The sequence below is a fragment of the Hemiscyllium ocellatum genome, chromosome 10, assembly GCF_020745735.1.
Source record: "Hemiscyllium ocellatum isolate sHemOce1 chromosome 10, sHemOce1.pat.X.cur, whole genome shotgun sequence".
In the NCBI taxonomy this organism is placed as follows: Eukaryota; Metazoa; Chordata; class Chondrichthyes; order Orectolobiformes; family Hemiscylliidae; genus Hemiscyllium; species Hemiscyllium ocellatum.
The window spans coordinates 58,806,902-58,831,282 of record NC_083410.1 but is presented as its reverse complement, the minus strand read 5'-3'; the positions used below and the strand labels follow the sequence as shown (position 1 = coordinate 58,831,282).

General features: G+C 37.8%; 1 protein-coding gene across 6 annotated transcripts in view; it reads left to right on the top strand.

The window, feature by feature from the left end:
- Positions 1-24,381, top strand: part of LOC132819773 (girdin-like) — a 378,017-nt gene that overhangs the window by 9,555 nt on the left and 344,081 nt on the right. For all 6 annotated transcript variants that reach the window (XM_060831525.1, XM_060831521.1, XM_060831524.1 and 3 more), the window contains exon 3: positions 1,137-1,245. In XM_060831525.1, the coding sequence (XP_060687508.1) occupies positions 1,137-1,245 (109 nt within the window). The remainder of the gene's footprint in view (positions 1-1,136; positions 1,246-24,381) is intronic.

Sequence of the window (24,381 nt, the reverse complement as noted above, 5' to 3'; positions counted from 1 at the left end):
CCTGGATCTCTGGCACTGAGGCAGCAATGCTAACCACTGTGCCGAGAGAGACACACAGACAGACAGACATTTAGAGACTCTGCCTGAACTGTCCAAGATTGTTCTTGGCAGCATTTTAGTGAGCCGATTCATTTCTAATCATGGTACATGTAAACAAAAGATGCGATCAGGGATGAAACAGCTCTTTGACATGTTTCAGTCGGGACCTTGATTTCCCCTTTGGATAATCCAATTGTTAGGATAATCGAAGTTCCTCTAAATTTTTTTTAGTATTGTACTAAACTTTGTTATTTCAGCTTTATGGTATTAGATGATATTGTACTCCAATAATAATGAAATTTGACATCTGTTGTATCTGAAACAAAGGTTGGGAATTCTCAGCAGGTCTATATGTGGAGCAAAAACAAAGTTAACTTTTACGGATTAATGGTCTTTCATCATATTTGGAAATTGATAAAAATGGAATGGGTCACTAATGAATGAAGGGGAAAAAGTAGTGGTTTCTTTTCTTTAAAACCCTCAATTAGACAAGATGGGAGATTTGCATTTTCACATTCGTGTTGTGTTCAAAATTGGCTACAGTGCACTTCTTTCTCTAAATTTAATGTATGTATTGTAAACAGTTGTAGTCCCAGCACTCATCCATGTTGAACCCCACTGGTTACAGGTCACTAACTTGGAAAAAGAACACCTTCATCCCCATTCTTTTTCTTGACCATTAGTGAATTCTCCATCTGTCTCCCCACTATGGTGGGCTCTGATTTATGACAACCTTTTTGAAGTACATTGTCAAATTCCTCCTGGAAACCCAAAAACAAAACGCCCATTGGTTCTCCTCTATCCATGCAGGTTGAGACATTCTTTTAAAATGTTAAATTAGTCAAGACCCTCTTCACCTTTTCATGAAGTGATTCTGAATGTGCATGATTAGATTATGATTTTTCAAATATGATTGGAATTAGTTCTTAATTCCAATGTTTTAGCAGTTTTGTATTGTCAATATTCTAGCCACACTCTTACTTTCTCTGGCAATTTTAATTTGTTCCAGTTTTAAAAACTATGTTGACTGGCCATGTTTAGTGTTTTCTGTCCAAGCAGAATATTTATCCTTAATCTTGTGTTATTTTGTCTTTCAGTAACCCTAAATCAGAAAATCAAAGACTACACAAGGAAATAAACAATGACATGTCACTCCGAATTCAAAATTTATCTAGTTTGGTGCATCATATTAAATTGTATTATCAGGTAAGTGGTAATTTAAGCAAATCTTCTTCTGCTTTCATTCAAATGTATCCTATTTTTGGGTCTCTTTCCATTGCTAGTGTTTTAGCCATTTTACCAATCACGTATGTATTTGGAACTATGCAAACGATATTCAATTTTTAAAACTCCTACAATATCTGTATATCATCTCTGCATCTATCTCCTCTTGGGATAAAGCTTTCTGCCCAAAAGAAAAATTGGACAAGTAAAAATAACCTGATTTGCTGTCACATTCTTGGCACATTACTCCAAGACTAACTTCATAGTTTAAATTGGTGTTAAGATTGTGGCTTCTTCAAACTTCTCAATTTTATGGTGATTAAACTTTACTTTACTCTTTGCAAATGCATCAACCAGAGACACACTTTTTTTTTCATAATTTCTATCATCTTTCCTTTCCTAGCCTTTTCCAGTGATATAATAGCTTCCTCTCAAACTCAGCTAGGAATTTTTTTATCGTTGCAACAAAAGTGTTTTGTAGGATGCTAAGTCTCTTTTTATTTTTAGCTGCTTGCTTGAATCCAGTGATATGTGATCTTGACATGAAACTTAGTTTGATTCATCACAGACCACTTACTTTTTATGTTATTAATATTGCACTTAGCGTGTGCTTGTTTCTGGGATGGCAACACTTTGAATTGGAACTCCAAAGATGAGTTTGTTTTTAACAATATTCAATGCTAGCTAATTAGTATGATCACACACTGGCTTTTGAGAGTCTATATCTCTTAGTTAAATTTAAATTTCACAGCTGCCATAGTGTTATTGAATATTAATCTGGAACTCCAGATTATTAACCCAGTGGTAATATCACTGGGCCATTGCTTGCTTCCAATCCAAGTGACGTTTAAACCCTGTTAGACATTTTTTCAGTTTTTGTAAAAAAACGTTCTCCTTTAACTCCCTTGATTTTATAAAAACAACGGATGTGGCTGTGACTACCTGCATGGGCCCCAGTTATGCCTCTCTCCTTGTGGGGTAAATGGAATATCCCTTGTTCCAATCCTACTCTGGTCCTTCCCCACAATCTTACTTCGGTGCATTGATGACATGGGTGCCTCTTCTTTAAATCTTTTTGATTCCATTGATTTCCATCCTGCTGTCTTTCATCTGGTTGACTTGACCACTCCCATATCACATCTTTGTATTTCTGGGGATAGGCTGACCACTGATATCCACTGCAAACCACTAATTCCCACAGTTACCTTGGTTATGCATCTTCATGCCCTGCTTCCTGTAAGGACTCCATTCTGTTCTCCCAGTTTCTCTATTGCATCTGTTTGGGTGATGACTCATTCTGCAGCGGATGGGGTTGCTAACATCCACCATTTTCCTCAACCATGGCGATAGGGGATCCTTGGTTAATGGGGCCCCAGGCTGTGTTCTGACCATTTTTCCATCCTTTTGCCCACACCCCTTTCCTTTCCTCCTAGAACACCAAAACAATCCCCCAGTCTTCACTTTCCATCCTACCAACCTCTGCATCCAAAGGATCATAGACTGTCATTTCTGTCAACTCCAGACACACTTCCCCTCCCTTGTCAACATTTCATGGACTGTTTCCTTTGGGACACCCTGATTCTTTCCTCCATTCCCAGCACTTCCTCACAGCACATTCCCGTGCAATTACAGAAGATGCACCACCTGCTGTTTACCTCTTCATTATCTAAGGCTCTAGACTCCCTTTCCAGGTGAATTAATGATTCACCACTACTTCACTGAAGCTAGTCAACTGTATTCACTGCTCAATGTGCTTTCCTCTACATTGGAGACATGAATTACAGGCTGGATGCCTGCTTTACAGGGCATCCAAGCTCATTTGATAAAGATGATTGAGCTTCCAATTTCCTGCCACTTCACATCATATTTGTCTCATGCCTACAGGAATGGTCCACTTTAGGCTCACTCCAAGCTGGAAGAATAGCATCTCCTCATCCACTTGAGAATCTAAGCCTTTGAATCTCAAATTAGAACCAAAATACTTCCACATCCTTTATCCACCTCCATACCCCAGGCCCTGTCATAACATGGGCTGCTTTCAGCTACCCAACCAACCGTACCCACTTGTTCCCATTACCACCTTTCTCTCCTTGCCTGGCGTACTTTCCACAATCCTTTTCTCTGCTTAAGTTTTTCTGTCTCCACCTATCAGCTCACTTGCTTTACCCTCCACCCTCTCATCACCTTTTCCTATCTTCTGTCATTTGAGGAAGAGTCACTGAACTTGAAATGTTGACTCTGCATTTTGTCCACAGATGCTACCAGTCCTGTGGTTCTCCAGCAATTTGTTTCTGTTTCATAGCTTTTCCAATATTCCAGAAACACCATCTGAAAGGAATCCCTTTGCATCCTTCAGATCTCCTATTGTGCTCTGCTTGTGAATTAGTAATCTTGACTGTGAACCCAGATGATTTCAAAATTGCTTACATTATTTACAAATCACTGGATTTGCTTCAATCTTGGTCTTCAACTTTTGAGCTTTGTATCCCCCCACTACTTTGCTTTGCTTTGGTCGATTTGTATTTCACTTCCCCCTTCACTGCAGTTACATTAGTATCATGCACCTGATCTGTCACACTATCTTACTCAACCTGTTAGTCCTGATAATTCTTTTAATTTTGGCAAGCCTTTAAATCTATTTCTTGTACCACCAACTCTGAATTTCAGTTCTCTGTATCTCCTCTTCACACTCTCTTGATGTGATGTGCAGATGCTCTTCAACTAGAAGTCATTTTGCCATTGAAATTACAGCAGCTGAGCAAAAGAGGTCTGGTGTATGTTTGTTTGTTTGAATTACAGCAACATCGGTGCACCATTGTATTCAATTTGAGTGACCATCTAGGGAGTGTGATGTTAGGATCTTATTAAATTGTTAATCCTATACATCCTGGAAAATTTTTGGCAGCTACATGAGGAAAACATTGTACTGTTCTTTAAATACCTTGGGCTCTTCCTGTGTATTTTCTAGAAAAACACAGCTTCAGATTTGTAATCTTTTTTTCCCCAAGTAATTTTTGTAAAAGTTCAATTAGAAGCTCTTAACAAGTATGATAGCATAGTGTTAAGGGCATATGGAACTAATTTGTTTGGTTTCAGGCCAGGATCACTAGGCCTGCAAAGGATTTTAAAGAAATTGGATATAATGCTTCCAGTTCCTCCTCCAAATCTGGCAATGTCTTTTTTTTAGGATAACCCAGCAAAGGTGGGTACATAATGGTTTACATTTGGGCAAATTAGCCTGGAAATTATTTACTTTGACTCCACACAACACGATTCAGGGCAAACTTGAACAAAGAGACATCCAGATCACCAATTATGCTCTCCCACTGATGAATAACTTTTAAGACACATTGAACACTACTTTGAAGGTAGTGTGATTATAAAATTACTTGAGATTGGGAACTTCAGGGTTGTGAAAGTGATTTGGAGGCACCAAAATCTGAGCAAGCTGGCTAAGATCCTTAGGACACAGCTGACCGACTGTGTGCTTGCAGCAGATTGATTCCCAAGTCACATATAGTAGGTTTCTACCTATAGCAAAATGGTAGGAGCAAGCACTATAGTCAACTAATAAACCATATCTTACCATGCTAGAAGCCTCTTTCCCTGTGTTTATAATACTACCACCCTGCTAACTGGCAATTTGAGTGGAGCAATAGACAAAGCAAAGTTGTATTCAACAGCTTAAATTTACATGGTACCAACAGCTTAATGTCCCAAAGTGCTTCATGGGCACAATCTAACAACAATTTGATAGTGATACAACAAAAGGATACACAAAACTTTCAGTGAGGTAGATCTTAAAGGATATTTTAAACAAGGCAAGAGGTGAAGAGCTTTAGGGATGGAATTTTTGAGTGGGAAGTTTGGACAGCTGAGAGGCCCTGGCTATCAGTGGTGGAATAAAGCATGTCAAGGATTCAGGAGACCGGAATTGAAAGAATAAAGCTGTTGGAGGTTTGAAGAGTAGAAAGACCTTAGAATTGGGTGTGGAAGTGAAACCATTGATGAATCTGGTCTCCAGCATGATCAGTAAAGGCATTCGAAGAATGCATATCAGCATTAGATAATGTGAGTTAGGAGTTCAGATTACGCTAGTAGAATTTATACAAGATCAAAGGCCAACCAGGAGAGCATAAGAATATCCAAAAATAGAGATAATAAATGAATGGATGAATATGCTGTGCAGTGGAGATGGAAGTAGGAGTTGAAAGTAGATGGCCTTGGTATGGAGAGTATTAAGTCATAGAATTAGATATACTAGTTAGCTATAAGACTTGTGTATATAAAAATGAATTGGCACAACATCTCTTGCATGTTAATTAGAATGTTCCCCTACTCCAAAGAGCTCCATAAAATGCTGAAAATAAAGGGGACAGTTTTATGGATCAGAGCTGTATGCCAAAAATGTTACTGGTCTAGTTCTCCAGTGATATGATCATATTACATAAGTGGACAGCTAGCATTCTGTTCATTGGTCAAATGCAGCTGGTTGATTAGACACTTAAGGTGCAGTAAATTAATAATTATTTGGAAAAGTATTTTTTGTTTGAATGTTGAAATTACCTACCTTCCATCAGTTTCCCATCTAATTTGAAGGCTCCAATTTCACTAACTTGGAAATTTTGAATTATACTTTGAAGTAATAAATTTAAACAATTTTTTTAATTGCTTGGAGAAATCCCAAGTAAAGGCAAAATAAGGAAGTGGTATAGACTAGTAATCCTAAGAGCCAGGCTAATACTCTAGGCATGGGTTTGAATATTTGAATTTGTGAAAAGCTGGATTTCAAAGCGAGCTAAAATTTTTATGTAAACATTGTGAATTGTCAGAAATCCAGTGTCAATTCATAGGGAAGGAAATTTGTTGTCCTTGCCTGGTCTGGTCTACATTTTAACTCCAGATCAACAGCAATATGGTTGACTTTTAACTGCCCTTGGAAATGCCAGTCAACTTAATTATGGATGGGCAATAAATGCCCATGAATTGAAACATGGCCTCATATCTAAAAAGTATTGTCGAACATGAGATGTCACCTTTTATTCTGATAAAATCTGAAGCTATCTTGGGGCAGTAACCAAAGAAACTCTGGGATTTATGTATTAATCAATCAAAACCTGCATCTTTATTCTAACTGATGTAAAGACTTAGTTGGCAATTAAGTTTATTCATTACATTTGCATAAGTTTTAGGACCCTTTGATCTTTTTGTTTATAAATTCTGTGTCCAATGTATTCTCTCTAGCTGCCTAAGGAAGAAGCAGAGGCTTAAAGTTTGCAATTTCAAATAAACCTGCTGGACTAAAGCCTGGTGTGATGTGATTTTTGACTTATCTATCCCAATCTATCACTGGCACCTCCATATATTCATTGCACTAGGTCTGGCTGTGGTACATTCTCTATTCAGATAATGTGTATGAATTGCAAATAGTTGGGTACTGAGGACTGTACCCTGTAGCATCCCACTAGTTACATTTTGCCAAACAGAAAAAGACCCATTTATCCTGACTTTAATTTCTGTTGGTTAGCTAATTTTCTATCCAAAAGAATATATTTCCTCAAACCCCGTGTGACCTTACCTTGGATATTAACCTTTTGTGAGGAACCTTATCAAATGCCTTCTGGAATTCAGATATGCTGTATCTATGGGATCCCCATTACCCACCACTTATTACATATTCAAAGAACTTTAATATGCAAGTTCAACATGAGGAATAGGAATTCTAAAATGGTGGACTGAGACTAGTGTGGATCTTGCAGCTGCTCTTGAGATTGTAGGCTTATTGCTAGATTTACTTCTGGACTTCTTACAGTTAGTACATTTCAGTAGTACAAGATTTTTATTTTGATTCTGTTTTGGTTCTTTGATAGTCAGAAACCCCAAAAGGATTTTTTTCAAATAGTTGTGTTCACGGACCTTTTTGAGAGAGGCCTACTTTATTTTCTGTAAAGTTATACTTGAAGAGATTTTCATTTTTGAACATCGCCAAAGAAATTTTTAAAATCATGGAGAGTTTTTAAATGGAGTTGTGCACAGAGCTTTTGGAGAATCCTACAAGTAGATGACTCTGGAGTGTGTATTGTTTTAATATCGAAGATTGAAAGCTGTCATTTTTTAAAATCAGTTGTTCAGCTAAGTGATTATATTTGAAGTTTATAAGTTTTGGATTTTTAATAAAAAAATTGCATCTTGATGTTCTTATGATCAGCAAAAGTAGTTTAATTTATATACAAGGTGTTATCGAGAGACAGAGTTAGATGCCTATATGTTTAGAGAAATGATAATGCAGGAGGATCAGTCAGATGGGTGACTGTCAGGAAAAGCAAGGTAGTCCAGAAATCTCCTGTAGCTATTCCTCTCAAACAGATATTTCATATTGGATACTGTTGTAAAAGATAGTCAGCTGTTGGACACTAAGAATGAATCTCATGTTAGACAGGGTTTGACAAAATTTGAAAGGATCATTATTTTAGACTTCTGTCAAGGACATAGACTGGAGATTGTGGTAGTGAGTGTGGATCTAGGATAATATGTTATTTTCCTGGTGTCAGGATTTAAGGACATCTCAATGTTGAAGCATATTACTAAGGGGGAAGAACAGAACAACTGGAACTTATTGTATACATTGGTAGGAAAGACATTAAGGATTTACAATCTTTTTCTTAACTGAATGAAAGAGGTTAGGTAGAAGATTTAAAACGCAAACTCTCAAAAATAGAAATCTCTGGCCTACTCCCAGTGCTAAGCTTGAAAGAGGGAAAGAATAAAAAGGTGTGGGCGTGGTGGTTGTTTGTTTGGGTGGGGAGCCTAAGTAGCAGAGTAAATAGATGAAGATGGTTTTGAATCTAAAAAGAACAACTTTAGTTATAAAAGACTGGTCAGAACAAAGTAACTCTGAAGAATTAAATTGCATTTACTTAAATGAAAAAGGTTCTTTGAGATAAGGCTGAAGCGTGTTTGTGAATATGGGATTGGGGTGCCATAGCTATTACAGAAAATTGGTTGAGGATGGACAGGACTGGCAACTCAATGACCTGGGTTTCAGATGCTATGAGAAGGATAGGGAAAGGTAAAAGAAGAGGGGGAGTGGCTTTTGATAAAGGAAAGCATTACTATTGTAACAAGAAGATATTACTGAAAAATCATCCTGTGAAAATGATTTGAAATTTAGGAATTAAAAAAAAATCATCTTGATGAGATTGTATTACAGAACCCCCCCCCCCCCCCCCCCCCCCCACCATAGTCGGAGGAAAAATGAGAAATGAATAAGCAGAGAAATCTGATATATGTAAGAACAATAAACTTATAAGTGACTTTAATTTTCCAAACATTGATTGGGGCTTTCATAGTATTAAAGGTTTGGATGGTGAAGAATTTGTTAAAGAAGATTTTCTTGACTACATTTATCAATTTGTAAATATTCCTTCTCTTGGGTAAGTGACTGAAGTCAACACCTTTTTTTTGGCTTAATGATTATAATTTTTTACAATTTTTTATTTGTTAAAATAAAATTAATTTTAAGGCAAATTTTTAATCCTTTTTCACAATTATTTTAAAACAAATAAAAGGATTAAAATTTGCCTTAAAATTAATTTTTATGGTGTGAGACAAGGACTTTCAAAAGTTGATTGGGGTAGACTATTTTCAGGTAAAGAGATATCTGATCAGTGGGAAGCTTTCACAAGTGAGTTCAGAGTCATTATGTTCCTGTTAGAGTGAAAGGTAAGGCTGGTAGAATTAGAGAACAATGGATGAATAAAGATATTGAGATAATAGTCAAATTAAAAAATAAACTTATTAAATAGAGACAACTGAGTTCAAATGAATCTCTTGAAGAATATAAAGTGTGGAAGGCATTCTTAAGGTGGAAATCAGGAATGCAAGGAGAATATGGGATAGCCTTGGCAAATAAAGTTAAGGATAATGCAGAGATCCTGCAAGTATATTAATAGCAAAAGAACAACTAAAGAGTAAGTAGGGCCCCTTTAAAGATCAGAGGTTGTCCTTGTGTTGAATCTCTGGAGATGGGAGAGATATTAAATGAATATTTTGTGTAAATTTTTACTACGGAGAAAGAAATGAAGGCTGGAGAACGCTGGGAAAATCTTCACATTACAAAAGAGAAAGTGCTGGAGATCTTTAGTAAACAAAGATGGATAAAGCTCTGAGACCTGATGTACTGTATTACATATCACTGTGGGAACTTAGGAAGCAAATTGTAGGGCCTCTTGCAGAAATATTTCTATCATCTATAGAATTACAGTTGAGGTGTTGAAAGACTGGAGAGTGGCTAATGTACCTTTAAGAAGGGATGTAAGGCGATGCCTAGGAACTTTGAACTGTGATTTTTTTTTTAATTCCTAAATTTCAAATCATTTTCACGGGATGATTTTTCAGTAATATCTTCTTGTTACAATAGTAATACTTCCCTTTATCAAAAGCCACTCCCCCTCCTCTCTCACCTCTCCCTATCCTTCTCATAGCATCAGAAAGATTGGATTTATATGCTTTGGAGAGGCAAAGAATGACTAAGGATAATCAGCATAGTTTTGTGTGAGGGAAATACTGTCAGATTTGATTTCATTACTTCCTCAAACTCCAGGATTGTTCAGGGTAGAACAGTAGACCATATTTACTTGATTTGGAGATGCCAGAATTGGACTGGGGTGTACAAAGTTAAAAATCACACAACACCAGGTTGTAGTCCAACAGGTTTAATTGGAAGCACACTAGCTTTTGGAGCGTCACTCCTTCACCAGGTGGTAGTCAACTACCATCTGATGAAGGAGCAATGCTCTGAAAGCTAGTGTGCTTCCAATTAAACCTGTTGGACTACAACCTGGTGTTGTGATTTTTAACTTTGTTTACTTGAACCTTTTGTAAAGTCTTTTGATACAGTTCTGCATGGTAAACTAAAATTAGATCAGATTGGATTTGGGGTGAGCTTGCCAACTGGATACAAAAGTCTATCATTTATCATTTACCTTTTTGCTTTTCTAGGTTTTTCAAAAAATACGGTATGTTTTAGTTATCTTTATCCTCCTTGCTCAACTGAGGATGCTTTCCCTACAATCTTCTGTCCTCTAGGAAATCTTTTTAGTTGGAGGAATTTGAATTTCTCCTTGAATGTCTGCCACTGTTAATCAAACCACCTCCTTTTTGGCCTTTCTACCATTTTACTAGATCATGTTTTTTGCTCAGTCATAGAATCCTCTACAGTGGGGAAAGAAGACATTCTGCCCATGAACTCTGAACTGACTGTGAAAAGAGCATCCACCCAGAACTAACCCCTGACTATGTCCGATAAACCATTGTGGGTAATCTATGTAGTCTGCAAATCCCTGGACTCTACGGGCTAACTTAGCATGGCTAATCCAACTCACCTACATATCTTTAGACTGTAGGAGGAAACAGGGCTTGGATGAAACCCATGCAGACACAGGAAGAACATGAGAACTTCACACAGTTGCCCAAGGCTCGAAATGAACCTGGTCTCTGGCGGTGTGAGGCAGCAGTAATAACCACGGTGCTACCATGCCAGCATAATTGCTTTTATTTAAGGATAAATAGACAAAGTCTTTTCCCTGGGGTTCGGGGTGTTAAGATCTAGAGGGCATAGATTTAGGGTGAAAGGGGAAAAATAAGAGACCGAAGGGGCAACTTTTTCATGCAGAGGGTGGTACGTGTATGGAATGAGCTGCCAGAGGAAATGGTGGAGGCTGGTACAATTGCAACATTTTAGAGACATTTGGATGGGTATATAGAATAGGAAGGGTTTGGAGGGATATGGGCCGGGTGCTGGCAGGTGGGACTAGATTGGGTTGGGATATCTGGTCGGCATGGATGAGTTGGACAGAGGGGTTAGTTTCCATGCTGTACATCTATGACTCTACTTAACATTAAAATATGTTTTTCTTGTCCTTTTTTTTTAAACTGAATTTGAAATTCTAACATGCTATGATGACTATTTCCCAGAAGATCCTTTACTATGCAATCGTTAATCCCATCTTGTTTATATAATACTGATTGAAGATTTGTAGCTCGGGTATCCGTTGTTGTGGTTCTGCTCGCCGAGCTGGAAGTTTTTGCTGCAAACGTTTCGTTCCCTGGCTAGGGAACATCATCAGTGCTGTTGGAGCCTCGTGTGAAGCGCTGCTTTGATGTTTCTTCCGGAATATAAATATAATATAATACAATATAAATACCGGAAGAAACATCAAAGCAGCGCTTCACACGAGGCTCCAACAGCACTGATGATGTTCCCTAGCCAGGGAACGAAACGTTTGCAGCAAAAACTTCCAGCTCGGCGAGCAGAACCACAACATATGATACTCAATCCAAGATTGCCTGCTCCCTGGCCGGTTTCAAAATATTGTTCTAAGAAACCGTCTTTAATATGTTCAATGAAATTTGCTTCCAGCCTAACCTTGCCAGTTTGATTAATTCAGTCTCTGCGCATATTAAAAATCACCCTTGATTAATTTTGTACCTTTTTTTACAAACCCCTGGTATTTCTTGATTTATATAGTTTCCAGTTGAAACTACTGTTCGAGGACCTATAGGTCACTCCCATCAGGCACCTCTTTCGTTGCTATTTATTTCTATCCAGATTAGTTCTACATCATGATCTCCATTTCCAAAATAATAACTTCACTGCAGCACTGATATTAACATTTACTAACAAATACACCACCTCCTTTTCCTTCTCATCTTCTCCTCTAAAACATTGGGTATCCTTGGATATTCTATTCTCAGACCTGTAATCCCATCTGAGATCAGCAAATCATAGCTGTTTGTTTCCATTTGCACTGTTAACTCCATGAATTTTATTCCAAATTCTATGTATATTCAGATATAAAGCCTTTTAAGTGTCTCCTATTATCAACTATCCCTACAATTCTCCCTTTTCTTTTTCTAGTAATAAATTTGCCTCCTTTCTGACTTGCACTTTGACCGTCTCCTTTTAACTTAGTTTTCCATGCATAAATTCCCCTGCCCTGGATTCTAGTTCAAGCATGATTCAAGTGGAGTCTGGCCAAATGGAAAACCTACCTCTTTCCGTAGTACAGGTATCAATGTCTGATGAATTTGAACTCACTTCCCCTGCCTCAATCTTTGAGATAGGAATTTAATACTTTAACCTTATTGATCTTGTGTCCATTAACTCATCACTCTCTAGTAGTAATCTGGAGATTATTACCTTTTGTCATTTTTCTTTTTAAACTTAGCATCTTATTGCTTACACTCCCTCAGCAGAACCTCTTCCTTTTAATCTACCAATGTCATTGGTACCTACATGAACCATGACAACTGGATCTTCCTCCTCCCCCTCCACGTTCTTCTGCAGCTTAAATGAGATATACTTAATCCTGGCAGCAAGTAGGCAACATAGCCTTTGAAACTCTCAATCCTGGTGTTGGCCAGCTGCAGAGAGAGACAGGGGTACCAGTCAGTGACTTTACCCTGAAAATGAGACAGCCAGAAGGCTGCAGAGAGACAGAGGTACTAGTTGCTGACTGGGGCTAGGAATGCTCCGTGTAAATAAAAACTGCTGACATGCAGGGGAAAACTGCTTGTGAACAGAGAATAACTGGAGTCCAGGTACTGTTTGGTACCAACTATATTCTGCAGAAAGAAGTAAGAAAGATGAGGTATGCAGTAGCCTTATTTTGATGAGGGGCAATGAGGTAATGTTACTGAGGTCCCTACTCTGGAGCCAGTGGTGAAAAGAGACTGCTACTCGAGAGAGAGAAGGATAAAAGAAGACTCTCCAGAGTTTGTTCCTGTATGCCCAGAGACCTAGTATTACAGAAGCAAACCCCATGTCCAGGATGTGATGACATTATGTGAGAGAGAGAGCAGCCTCTGGCCAACATCAGCCCTCGGCAGCAGCAGCAAAACAGTTATCCAGATCAGTTATTACCATTTATATTTTGTGACTAGTCTGGGAGTGTCTGAGATCTTGAGTGGGTGCATAAATAGGTTTTAGTTCAGTTTGTGGGAATATGTAAGCTCTAGTTTGAAATTAAACAATGTATTTTTTATGTTTTATGCATTATTAAAGTAACTTGTGAAGTTATATGCATTGACTCTTCTCTCTGTATACACCAGCAGATGCAGCTGATGGTTGTTGGGCTTAAACAGGCACCAACATTAGTTACAGAGAACAAAGTCTACTCCCTAACTATACTATCCCTGATTATGACTATATTTATCCTTTTTCCCACCCACTTAAATGGCTTCTGTACTATGATAGTGTGGTCAGTTAGCTCTTCTACCTTATAGTCCCCTCTATCTGCCACACACAGCAAGAATCTTGAACCTGCAGTTGTTGTGGGTATGTTTGCCTACCTATGAATTTGGTTTGCAGAAGTTTTGTCCCCTTTCTAGGAGACATCCTCAGTGCTGAAGTATCTCCTGTGAAGTACTGCTGTACTGTCATTTGGAATCTATTTGCTTTAGTTCCTGCTGCTTCTGGTTGCTGGTTTTGGTTTGTTGTAGTGATCAACACATTGGATCTAGGTCAGTCTGTGGATGAGTGCTAAACTTCTAGCAATTCTCTGGCTGTCCTCTGTTTAGCTTGTCCTATTATTGTTGTGTTGTCGTCTGTGAATAGATACTAAGGATAGCTGGTTGTTGTGTTTTAATGGCTAGATGAAGGGCCAAATAGCCATAGAGATGTATAGAATGGAAACAGACTCTTGGGTCCAACGCATTCATCAGATATCCTAAACTAATTTAGTCCGATTTGTCAGCACTTTGCTGATATCCCTCTAAACCCTTCTTATTCATGTAGCCATCCAGATGCCTTTTAAATGTTGTAATTGTACCAGCCTGCTTGACTTTCTCTGGCAGCTCATTCCATCCACGCACCATTCTCTACATGAAAGAGTTGCCCCTTCAGTCCCTTTTAAATCTTTCCCCCTTCACCTTAAACCTATGCCCTCCAGTTTTGGACTCCGCTATCCTGCCTCATGATTTAATAAACCTCTATAAGTCACACCTCAGCCTCCGATAAAGGTAAAAATAGTTTTGGCCTATTCAGCCTCTGTCTGTAGCTCAAACCCTTCTGGCAACATTCTTGTAAATCTTTTTTGAACCCTTTTAAGTTTCACAACATGCTTCCTATAGCAGGCAGACCGGAAGTGGAAACTCTTTACCTGTGTTCAGAGGTTGGTTTGGTTGATGAAAGAAGAAATTGCTGGAAACACTGTGACCCAGTGACTCAATGCTAACTCTGCTTTCTCTCCACAGATGCTATCAGAACTGCTGAGTTTCACCTAGCAGTTTCAGTTTTAGTTTTCAGGTTGTCACCATCTGCAGTTTTTACTTGTACATAGAAAATAACTGCTCCCTTTCGTTGAAGGGTCAACAACAAGGGTGCATAATTTTAAGAAGAAAGGTAGGTGGTTTAGAGGAGAATGGAGGAAATTTGTTTTGACCCAGAAGATGGTAGGAATCTGAAATGCATTGCCTGGCAGAGAAATTAAAATGGGAGCACTTGAAATGTTATAACATTCAATATATGAGCCACATGCTCGAAAGTGGGACAAATGTAGATTTTTGTTGGTGTAGACTTGATGGGCTGAAGGGCCTTTTCTCTACCGTATGATTCTATGAAAGATACACCATATATATGGCAGGACGATCATCAAAGTGTCTTTCAGTCTCTCAAAAATGCTTTATCTTCTGGCAAAAGTATTCTTCAAAACTTATGAATCCTTCAATCTGGCCGTATTGAAAGTGGATGTGTCTTAGATCACAGAGCAAATCTATTACAGGACAGGATTATTATGTGTGATTCTGAAGTCCTCAGTCATCTCAGGCAGATTCTCTAACATAAGGATAGAGCAGATTCAGCAAGCTGTCTGATATCCAGCTGTAACATCATGCTGAGCAGATGGCCCAGACAAGTTTACCAGATCCCTGAGCAAGCTCATTTCTTCTCCTTCTTTCAGAGAAGAATTAGGACTTTTCAAAGACATCTAAGTGATTATTCCACAAGGTGCACAATTGGATATATGTTTGACCACATTCAGAGTTTATTTCTGCTGATTTAACTTAATATTGATGCTAGGCATATAGTTTCATCTGCTAATCTGGGTATTAATCAAATCATCAAGATATGTAAAACTGTACTTCATCAACTAGCACTATTGGAGTGAACCTCCCATTCAACTCTTGGTGCAAATCGTAATTGATACTTTCAATATCCAAGTGTTAGGTTCTTTTTGTCCTGAGATTCTTACGCACTTGATGCAACTGCAATACACCAACTTCTGTGAACAATCAAAATTTTAGTAAGCACAGTACTTTCATACAAACTTTCATCAGTCAGTAATGCCCACAAGACTACCCACAGCCATTCCCTAATCGTCACATGCCACTCAAGACAATGTCGTGATCTAATCGTCTCCAGAAACAGTGTAATGTAAATCATGACCTAAATGGTCAAATCTGTTATGAATCATTTCTTAACTACAGGGAGTAGTCAGAATTCTAACTACAATATTTTTATTGATTTTGAGAACGATAATGATGCAAATGTAAATTATCTCGGAATAATAGGCGATGGCCCTATAATTGGCTCTGAGTGGGAAGGGATGGGAATGTAAATTCCTTACAAGGTACCTGCTAGTCAAAGGTGTACCACCCTAGCCTCGGGACACCCAATTTCCTGCAGGTCAGCAGAGGAAGTTAACTCATTAAAATCACATTCCCTCCTTTATCGTTCCATGATAACCGCCTAGATGGCACTACCACTTTCTTCAGAAGAATCTTACTGCCAGTATTTAAGCAAGTTATTGACACACAACATGCAATGATTTTTAAATTACTAGTCCATGCAGTAGATAGGATCCTCCCACATGGGGAAAAAAGGTTCACCAGTAAAGTTCTTAAATCCACAGTGGCCATCCGCCCACTCCAAGGTGAGTGGTAATGAACCAGTTATCCAAAATCTCATTCAGTAAAGAAAACAAAATTCAGTCTGCCCTTCTCACCGATCCATGGAGAAATCTGGATTCTTGAATAAGGGCAGTTAAATACTTAACAAAACTGACGAGGCTTTCATCTTTCTGGATATGCTTCAGATGGAGGATATCAGTGCATCTGAGTGCAGCAGCAGGGTAGGTGAATGCAGTATTCTTTGCTTCTGCTCCTGCTCTGCTGTCAAATGTAACAAAGCCAACTGGTTGTTTTGTCGTCAGCTTGATCAGTGAACCTTCATGTCTCTTAAATGATCACGAGAAGGTAAAGCTCATGGTTTGATATCCATAGGAAAGCCACTGATCAAAAGCATGCAGACCTCTTCACTGTTGTTAGCTCCCCAGTCATGAGCACGAAAAGTGTAGAAGCTGATTGAATCTGTTGGATCAGGCTGTGGACGGTGGACTGAAGGCATGCTTTACCTGTGAATAGTGAAACTCTAGAGATGATGTTAGCTGCTGAAAGTATCTCTGCATTTCCCCTCTCATTTCTTCCTTGCCAAGGTGGTTATCAGTATGAAGACACTAAATTAACTACACTAAATTGTGTTTGCCTATTCCAACATTCTCAGTCATCTAGATGTCTGTTACTCTGTTCACTATTTATGACATTATCAAGTTTTATAAAATGCATAACCTTCTAAATTGTACTGCCGAAACAATTCAGTCAATTATAAACAACAATCAGTGCTCCTAAAATCAAACCCTATTCGGGTTATTCAAAAATTATTTTCCTTTAACAAATTAATACTTGACTAATGTGAAAGCTGTCAGGAAAAGTATTTCCAAAATCTGGAACAGCAAGAAAACAACAATGTTTCCAGTCCTTTCCTGTGCTTTAGCAACTGAAGAGGCACTTTCAGTTCAGATTTAAAATCTCAAATATTAGTGAGAAACTAATGCAGAATATATTAAAATATGTTCTCCAAATGAAACTTCCCAAATAAAACAATCGGAATTGCGTTGGTTGCAGACCAGTAACTTTGGTCGAGATCAGCATTCTTTGAATTTCCAATATGAAGGGAGCCAATGAAGCCTTAACAATAATTGACAGAACTTAAACAGCTCAGCCTCAAGTTCTAATATTCTCTAACATCTTAACTAAACATCAAAATTAAAATGCACTCGTCTTTTTGTGAATGCTGTGCCTTTAAAAAAAAAACAGCAAAAGATATTTCAGTACAATACACTCATCTGGCTAAAGCATGACCACTGACGTAATTGTTTTTTTTAACGGGCATTGTAGAATTTCAAACAAATCAAGAGCTTGAGGCTGTCAAACAATTTGTTTTAAGGTTGCATGTTTGATAATTTTTACAAAAGGTCCTAATGTGTAATATTAATGTAAAAACAAAATCTGCCCTATTACATAGCCCACAAAATGCATTGAATTGAGATCCTAATTCAAATAAGGCAAAACAGTTTTTTCTGAGCCAGTATTTTAACAAACCAAAATATTTAAATATCACTTTCAGGATAGCATAATTTATATTTAAACTTCTGTTTTTGACCCAAGTATTAATACAACCTTAATTCCAGTGTTTCTCTTTCTTTTTGAAGAGCCTCTGATCACAATTTTTCTAATTTTAATACGGGGGAAAAATGCAACACGTTTGAGAACACCTCAGTTCACCTGGTGATGATCCATTAAATGGAAAATGAGTGAAAACTAGGGAGGAGGTGACCCGAAAAGATCCACACCAGAGTTGGATAAGAATAAATCATGTCCACAGGCTCCCAATCAACCACCATGCCACAGAAAAAAAACACAACCATTGGTCCAAGATTCCCATAGCTCTGTGAGCTCCACAGCATCCGGAATGTGCATGCAAAAAGATCACTAAAATATCCTCACCTTGGTGGAAACCGGAGTGAGGAATGCCACCCACCACCAGACGAGGCCACGAAGGAAAGAAAGACCAATTGTACCCCCCCCCCCGACGAAATCACATCCAGAAAAAGAGAAAGCCCTCGCAGCGAGCCACACAGTGCCGCAGCCCAAGCCACCCCCTCCCCCAGAGGAAAGACTCACCGAATCGAGTCCATAGCCTAGAAGCTGAGACTCCCACAACAATACACTTCACTGTTGTGGTCCTAGCAGACTGGCTCCACTTTCTCCCCCTTTTCCTGGTGACGCCACGTTGTCCTAAAAGTACTTCTAAAGGGAGGTGAGGGGGATAAAGGGGATAACTTTAAAAGTACTAAATTTTGTTTTGATATTTTTCTTTTGAAGTTCCTGATTTCTAACTTTTCTAATGCTCCAGAGCCTCAAACCTCATGTCTGTCGTCTCCACACCCACTTCAAAATCCTGACCTTGGCGTGGGGAATCTCTCCTCTTAACAAATGGTCTAAGGCAGGGTGATAGAGACAGGCACAATAATTATATCTTTTTGCATGATGCTCAGGAGCCTCAAACCTCACCACGAGAGAACTTTAACCTCTTTAATATCACACAAGGATATGACTACATCCTGGTGGCTGTACTCTAATTTGGTTCACAAAGGAATTCAGTAGATGTTCTCCCAGTGCAATAGATATTGACACATTAATTATCATATTGAGTATTGTCTATGTTCCTCAACAAAATTCTGCAATGAGAGGGAGGAAATGGGTCGAGACCCTGGTCAGTAAAGACAGTTATTACAACTTGAACTGAGACTAAGTATAGTAGTTTGAGATGTATGTACAAATATGTGGCATTGTGAAAAGATTATTAGGGTGAAAAGTGTATAATTCATATATTATCATTTTTGCTCTTTGATTTCAAAATAGAAGCAGGTGAGTGTTAATAACTTCTGTGAAAGGCTTTCTTTTTATAGGGAAAGATCAGGGTGCCAAAACAGTGATTTAAATCCAGCAATTGTTGTAAAGCATGTGACTGCAGAAGTCTGTGATGTTAATGGAACGTTGTTTCTACAGTTGGGTTTATGATAGGTAAGGTAAACAATTAAATATTAGCTTTCTTTTATGTCCAGTAGAACCTAGGATTGCGCAATTTAAAAAAAAATTCAGTTCAGTATTCAGAGACCGGTTTAGTTTCTCTCCTAAAGGGAGTTGAAGTTCATTCAAAACACTGGAGGGAGTCACCTTAAGCAGCACAGAGGGCTTTAGATAGGCATGTGATTTCTCTGGACAGTGTTTCTGCAATGAATTATCAGAAAATGAGTTAAAACTTTGATTTGCTGTGCAATTTTAGATAAATCTATCTTTTAAATTTTAGCCTTTTTTATACTTTCTGTTCTAGTAAACGTCTGTTCTGTTCTTCAACTTTGTGATAATAGTCTTGGTGACTAATCAGCACATTAACTAACTAAAGACCAACTTTCTTTCAAGGATCAGAGTTGTTCAGTGGTATCATCAGTAATAAGATTTGAATAAGGTTGGGGCTGTTAACCTGAATTTTAAAGCATTGAATTTAAGAGGAATGTGTATCTCTTTTAAAGAAGCTGGTTCATGGAAATTCTGGACATTAAAGCAGGAGTGTTTTACTGGAGTTAATTGCATGGATTGAACTTTCAATTTGACATTGAATGTTGCTCGGACTTTTTAAGGAGGAGATGACATAGTTTTGGATCATTTGAAATTCTGTCCATGGCAAAACTGACAGTTAGTAAGTAAACAGAAGTTAGAAATAAAAGCAGGATCTTGGAAGAAAGTGATTAGCATTTAGATTTAAAAAGAGGGAAACCTGAAATTGAAGTCATAGAATGAGCTAAGATTCCATTAGAAATTTAAAGAAATCAACACTGTATGTGCTTTTCCTGAAGCTTAATTAAATGGTGCAAACAAGAAAAATCAAAAATTATTATACACATTTCAAGAGAAAAAGAAATGCTATGGCATCAATAACTTTGATAACTGAAGTTATGGCAAAATTTTGATAACATCAGCAAAATCTTGATTAAGGAAGAATTCCAAAATAGCATTTTAGCAAATCTTGAAAATTATTCAGATGAGCATTGAGAATCAAAGATGCGAGAAGGAGTAGCAGCTTTGTTGGAAACGTGTGATACCTTGCTCACAGAGTTGCAGATAGGGAGAGAGTCTGTCATATAGGAATCCCCAAGGAAATTGAAGGTATAAAAAAAATCTATGGATGGAAGTTATTAATTTTGGGGAACAGAAGGATTGGTGCTGAGTCCTCTACTTTTTGTCATTTACATAAATAATTTTGATGCGAGCATAAGAGGTATAGTTAGTAAGTTTGCAGATGGCACCAAAATGGGAGGTGTTGTGGACAGCGAAGAAGGTTACCTCCGATTACAACAGGATCTTGACCAGATGGGCCAACAGACTGAGAAGTGGCAGATGGAGTTTAATTCAGATAAATGTGAGGTGCTGTATTTTCGGAAAGCAAATCTTAGCAGGACTTGTACACTTAATGGTAAGGTTCTAGGGAGTGTTACTGAACAAAGAGACCTTGGAGTGCAAATTCATAGCTTCTTGAAAGTGGAGTCACAGGTAGATAGGATAGTGAAGAAGGCGTTAGGTATGCTTTCCTTTATTGGTCAGAGTATTGACTACAGGAGTTGGGAGGTCATGTTGCAGCTGTACAGAACATTGGTTAGGCTGCTGTTAGAATATTGCATGCAATTCTGGTCTCCTTCCTATCGGAAAGATGTTGTGAAACTTGAAAGGGTTCAGAAAAAGATTTACAAGGATGTTGCCAGGGTTGGAGGATTTGAGCTATAGGAAGAGGCTGAGCAGGCTGGGGCTGTTTTCCCTGGAGAGTCGGAGGCTGAGGAATGACCTTTATAGAGGTTTACAAAAGTATGAGGGCTATGGATAGGATAAATAGAAAAAGTCTTTTCTGAGGTCGAGGAGTCCAGAACTAGAGGGCATAGGTTTAAGGTGAGAGGGGAAAGATATAAAAAGGACCTAAGAGGCAACCTTTTCACACCTAGGGTGGTATGTGTATGCAATGAGCTGCCAGAGGAAGTGATGGAGCTGGTACAATTGCAACATTGAAGAGGCATTTGGATGGGTATATGAATATGAACGGTTTGGAGGGATATGGACCGGGTGCTGGCAGGTGGGACTAGATTGGGTTGGGATATCTGGTAGGCATGGACTGGTTGATCGAAAGGTCTGTTTCCATGCTGTACTTCTCTATGATTCTATGACAGAAGGATGCCACAGTGAAAAAGGAGAGGCTAGAAACAGAAAGGGACAAAGAAAATTACGTGATTTGATTTTTTTTAAAAAGACTAGCCAATTGCTAGAAATTAAATGGGCGAGTGACTGATTAGTAGCAACATCGAAGAAATCATGGGAAAAGGGGGCATGAGGAGTAGAAATGGATATTAAATATAGCCGTAGTATAAAGGTAACCTGTGTTTTTTAGAAGCTAAGAGAAAGCTGATTGGACAACTGTGAAAGTTCTTCACTCACTGATGAATAGAATCAGACCAGTGGAGATTCTGAATATTGTATTTCAAAATGGGAGATAGTTCCATGTTCTTCTAATCAAGGAGTAAACCATTGATACTGGAGCAAGTTTGTTGCTAATTCTGACTGATAATACAAGTTGTGTTCCGGATGACGAATTATGAAAAAAAGTGATAGGTGGAGATGTACAAACCAGCTCCACTGTATAGAGTTGGATTCAGGAGTCACTTGTTAAATGGAGACATTGTAATCAGTAGTGCACCATATCCCTATAAAAGGAATTGATTTTAGCTTGAGAAATTATCTAGCTGGTTTAAAAATATTCATGCCTTATCGGATGCTGGATGTACAGGTAAAAGGAAGTGATATGTTATGTGAGGAACATCCAGGATTGTTTCTTGATGCTCTTATGACTGGTTCTTGGGCCCATAGAATTAGATAGGAAAAAGAGGAGTCTATGGAAAATGAAAGATGACTTGGAAATTCTGTTATCGAATACAATTTTTGAAAAGTTTAAATGGTAATTAATGTGAATAAAATGTGGCTGACATGTTTAACCCATATTCTTTTAAGAGGAATACAAGTGGACCTTCAAATAAGATATGTGAAATGGCCTACTAAGAAATTCAATCAGACCAATACCAAAGGCAAAATATTCATGAGGAAAAGTAAACCACTAAAATATCAGACAATGAGGAATGGATAATTGTCCATCTGGTGGTAGTGCTATCTGATTATTCTAATGGCAGTTCATTTAGGTATGAGGGAAAAAAAGACGAACATTTAGATGTTTTTATTTGTCCAGGTTTACAAAAATTCTTGTGGTCAGATTTTGCCTAGTGTGCCATATATGTGAGGTATTAAAGAAACCCTAGCCATCCAATAAACTGCAGTAATTATTTTTGTACTAGCTTTGAAAGAACCATTTAGCAGAGTGTTAATTGATTTTATTGGAAGTGAGGAATGAAATTTAGTATCGTTTTAAACAATTATGAATGATTCTGCAAAATTTCTTGACACTGTCTTTAGAGAAAAGTTACTGCAAAAATGTCCCTGAAAATGTTAATTCATTTTTTTTACAAGATGTTGATTACCTAAAGAAATACAATTTGAATCTTGATTGCACAGTGAAAATATTGAATGAAAAGATACATAATTAGGTATTACAACAATTATATCTTAGGTTTTGTCTTAGTCCTTTAAAACTAACATTTGGAGGTTACAAACCCATCCCCCATATATTTAATGATGGATCTGATCTCAAGGAACCTTTGAAAGTTGGCAATAGCCTTTAAAGGCTGTGAGCAGAGTTCGTTGTCAAGAATGGCCTAATGATTAGATAAAAGAATACCTTTTTACTGTTTGTAATTAGTGATGCCTCTAAGCCTGCAGGACTCAGTCCTTTTGAACAAGGAAATGGCATGAGGTGAGAGACTTCTTTTTAAATTGTATAAAGAGAAATTGAGAATCCAAAGCTCAGACTAAGCTTCCAGCCTATGTTTTGAATTTTGGAGAGAAGCCAGCTAAGCATGTGATTTTCTCAAAGCATTTTAATTGTCCTAAAAAAAATGGGAATTAGAGCAGATAAAAAAGATACTGCTTGGAATTTTGTTGCTGGAGACAAATGTAGTATGATGAAGGTTTTCTTTGTTTAAAATTCAAATGAGTGGCACATGGATGTTGGTCTGCTTTTCTGAAGGGATTTGATAATCAATTAGGTCAGTGTTTCTGGAATCATAATATGAAATTGGCATGCACTTTCTGGAGTGTTTTATGATAGGCGGGAGAAAGCAACTTAATAAATTAGCTTACTTTTGCGTTTAGTATCATTTTGAGGATTGATTTTGGCTGAAGATAAATGATTGGAACGTACTTGGACAGTCAGAAGGAGATCTGACTGAAGCCAGATATGTGTCTCTGAGAAAAAAGGAGATTTTCACAGCATAATAAGACACTGTTACCATGGTGAAAGAATGTAGTTTGTGAGACTTTGAGACCAGGAGTATTTTGTTAGAAATCTACATTGGAACTGAACTGGCCGAGTAACCAATGATTTATAATGACTTGGATGAAGGGACTGAAGGTACAATAGCCAAATTTGCAGATGACACCAAAATAGGTAGGAACATAAGTTGCAATAATGGAATAAGAAATCAACTAATCGATATACAGCAGATATGTTAGGTGATTGGCAGATGTGGATAAGAATGAGATTATCCATTTTGGTCAGAAAAGTATTAGCCCCCCAGAAGGCTATGGAACAGTTGATAAAAGGAATTGGAATCTTATAGGAAAAGAGAATGTAAATGGAGAAAAAATTTCAGTCATTGGGTACAGAGGGATCTGGTGCCCTTGTGCAGGAATCGCAAAAAGTTATTATGCAAGTTCAGCAGGTAATAAGGAAGGAAACGCTCAGAAGATGGGAAGTGAGGAGAAAATCAGTCAAGTCAAATTGATTAGACAAAGGAGGAAAATTTAATTTTTATTTGAGTAATTGTAAAGTCAAAGTGCTGGGGAACAGTGGGATTTTGTTTTGAGGTTTTGAAAACTTTAAAACCGTTACATTTAACTTGCTTTGGTTTATTTTTCTTTTGTGCAATTACCCTATGTTTTGGTGTTAAAACCAAAACAGCAACCTTATTTGCTTGTGTTTTAGTGAAAGACCTTTGCAATAAATTTTTAAAAATGATGAATCAAGCCAGGTTTTTGTTCTGGGAACCAACTTGTCCAATTATCAGTTAC